Below are 2,125 nucleotides of genomic sequence, written 5' to 3'. Positions count from 1 at the left end.
GCATTAATAAATAACACACACACAGTTCACCCTAAAATTATAATTTACTTAGGCATACTCTCAGCTCTTTGGTTACCCACATTCTTCAAAATAATTATGTTCTTTTATGTTGAACAGTAGAACGAAACTCATATAGGTTTGCATCAACTTCAGGGTGAGTAACTGATGATAGTTATCAGGGTAAACTATTTTTGGGGTAAACTATCAAAAGTCCTTTATAACTATCCCTTTAAGTAGTAGGCTACGTATAACTAAACGTCCTATTTTTCGCCCAGTACATTGGCACGCGATTCTCAAATTCTATATAAATTATTGTTTTGCAGATAAGGAATCATTAAAAAGGTAAATATGATTCTAAAATATTGTGCTTGGATGTAACTTCTCAGTCAATATCTTTTAAATATCGCAATTAGTGAAATCATGTATGCAAACACTAGATGCGTTACAGGCCAACGAAATCCCGCGAGATATGTCTTTTCTCGCTGTCGCTTTAATTCTCGCGGTATTTCCTCATTTCCTTCTCTTTTACTCCCTGTGCTCAACATGGCAGTCGGCAAGAATAAGAGGCTGACCAAAGGTGGCAAAAAAGGTGCCAAAAAGAAGATGTAAGTCACAAATGAATCGTTCGGCTGTGTCGTTACACTGTTATAAACCACTCTGGAGGATAACTGTTGTTTATAGATGTAGGGTGTGATCGATATATTAAAGATTGTATGTAGCGGTCCTGCTAGCCTGACTGGCTCATTCATGGCCTGTGAGGTGTGTTCTGACAACTTTAGCTCAGAGCTTGTAAGGTCCTGTACTGTTTTCTAATGCACTAGTCCTACAAATTTCATAAAGTATTCGTTTTCAGCAAAAAATTAGCTCGGCAAACTGATCACGCTAACGTAATGTGTCTCCGGGAGCGCTAGCTAGTAGTTTTCAAGGATACTTTACCGACTTGAGACTCGCCGGAACACATGTGTTGGGAAGTTGGATGCTCATTTAGTGCTTTCTCATATTTTAGATAATGCAGCCAAAGCAAATATAAGCCGTGTCCGTATTTGAATTGTGAAAATGTGGCTTCATTGCAACATAATGCTTTCTCTGAAACGTATTTACATGCGTGTTTTCTCTTGCAGTGTGGATCCATTCTCCAAGAAGGATTGGTATGATGTCAAGGCACCAGCCATGTTCAACATCCGCAACCTGGGCAAGACCTTGGTCACAAGGACTCAGGGAACCAGTAAGTGCTTTTTATATCCACGGTGTCGGTTTCTCCACACAGATTTAGCATGAATTGTTAACCCTGCTGGGAAAGGGCATATCTTGCTGTACAATAAGAGCCATGTGTCCCAATTGTTTGGTGCGAATAAGTGCTGTATTGCAGTGGGAATACATAATGACAGTAGTTTCGGTCCCAGATGAAAAACTGATTACTGTTGTGAGATCACCTGACATTCCCATCAAATCCTTAAGCATCATAGTACTACAAACTGCAGTAAATTTGACACCGTGTCTTTGTAATCTAGGAATTGCCTCTGATGGTCTGAAGGGACGTGTGTTCGAGGTCAGTCTGGCTGATCTGCAGAACGACGAGGTGGCCTTCCGCAAGTTCAAGCTGGTCACAGAAGACGTGCAGGGCAAGAACTGCCTCACCAACTTCCACGGCATGGACCTCACCCGTGATAAGATGTGCTCCATGGTCAAGAAGTGGCAGGTAAATCCAAGTTAAGACGTGACCTTTACTCAGTGTAGGGTGCTTGCCATTACAGAAAAGCCACACTGTTAAGTAAAAATTGTTGTACCCCTTTAAGTGGCATTCATACTACATTTCTTGTTCCGTTCACGTTTGTTCAAATGCATGCAAGTGCTTAAGACTGGAGACGCAAAGTTACAAGTTTGGTGAAGATATGTAACCAATGGAAGATGATACAGCCTGGTGTGATCTCTTAGCTGAATTAAAAGACACAAACGTTAAAGCTGCAGGTTTGCAGTAGGGCTGCACGATAAATCGCATGCGATATTTAACGCGCATCTTATCAGTGAAGCCGGTTCTGTAATCAGTGGTAAATCTCCATCACCTGCGGGCTTTCACATTGAGCAGCATTAACTACACAGAGCCGTTGTTCACTGACGAGCTGCG

At 41.5% G+C, this 2,125-nt stretch overlaps 1 protein-coding gene across 1 annotated transcript in view; it reads left to right on the top strand.

Moving 5' to 3' along the window:
- The first annotated feature begins 503 nt into the window (after positions 1 to 503).
- The window catches only part of LOC107695588 (40S ribosomal protein S3a), a 3,448-nt gene continuing 1,826 nt past the window's right edge, over positions 504 to 2,125 (top strand). The window contains exons 1-3 of the mRNA XM_016495593.1: positions 504 to 605; positions 1,122 to 1,225; positions 1,512 to 1,699. Of these exons, the coding sequence (XP_016351079.1) occupies positions 544 to 605; positions 1,122 to 1,225; positions 1,512 to 1,699 (354 nt within the window). The 5' untranslated portion in view covers positions 504 to 543. The remainder of the gene's footprint in view (positions 606 to 1,121; positions 1,226 to 1,511; positions 1,700 to 2,125) is intronic.

The sequence above is a fragment of the Sinocyclocheilus anshuiensis genome, unplaced genomic scaffold (genome assembly GCF_001515605.1).
Source record: "Sinocyclocheilus anshuiensis isolate Anshui unplaced genomic scaffold, SAMN03320099.WGS_v1.1 scaffold517, whole genome shotgun sequence".
In the NCBI taxonomy this organism is placed as follows: domain Eukaryota; kingdom Metazoa; phylum Chordata; class Actinopteri; order Cypriniformes; family Cyprinidae; genus Sinocyclocheilus; species Sinocyclocheilus anshuiensis.
The sequence above is the reverse complement of the archived record's forward strand: the minus strand, read 5'-3'. Positions and strand labels throughout refer to the sequence as shown.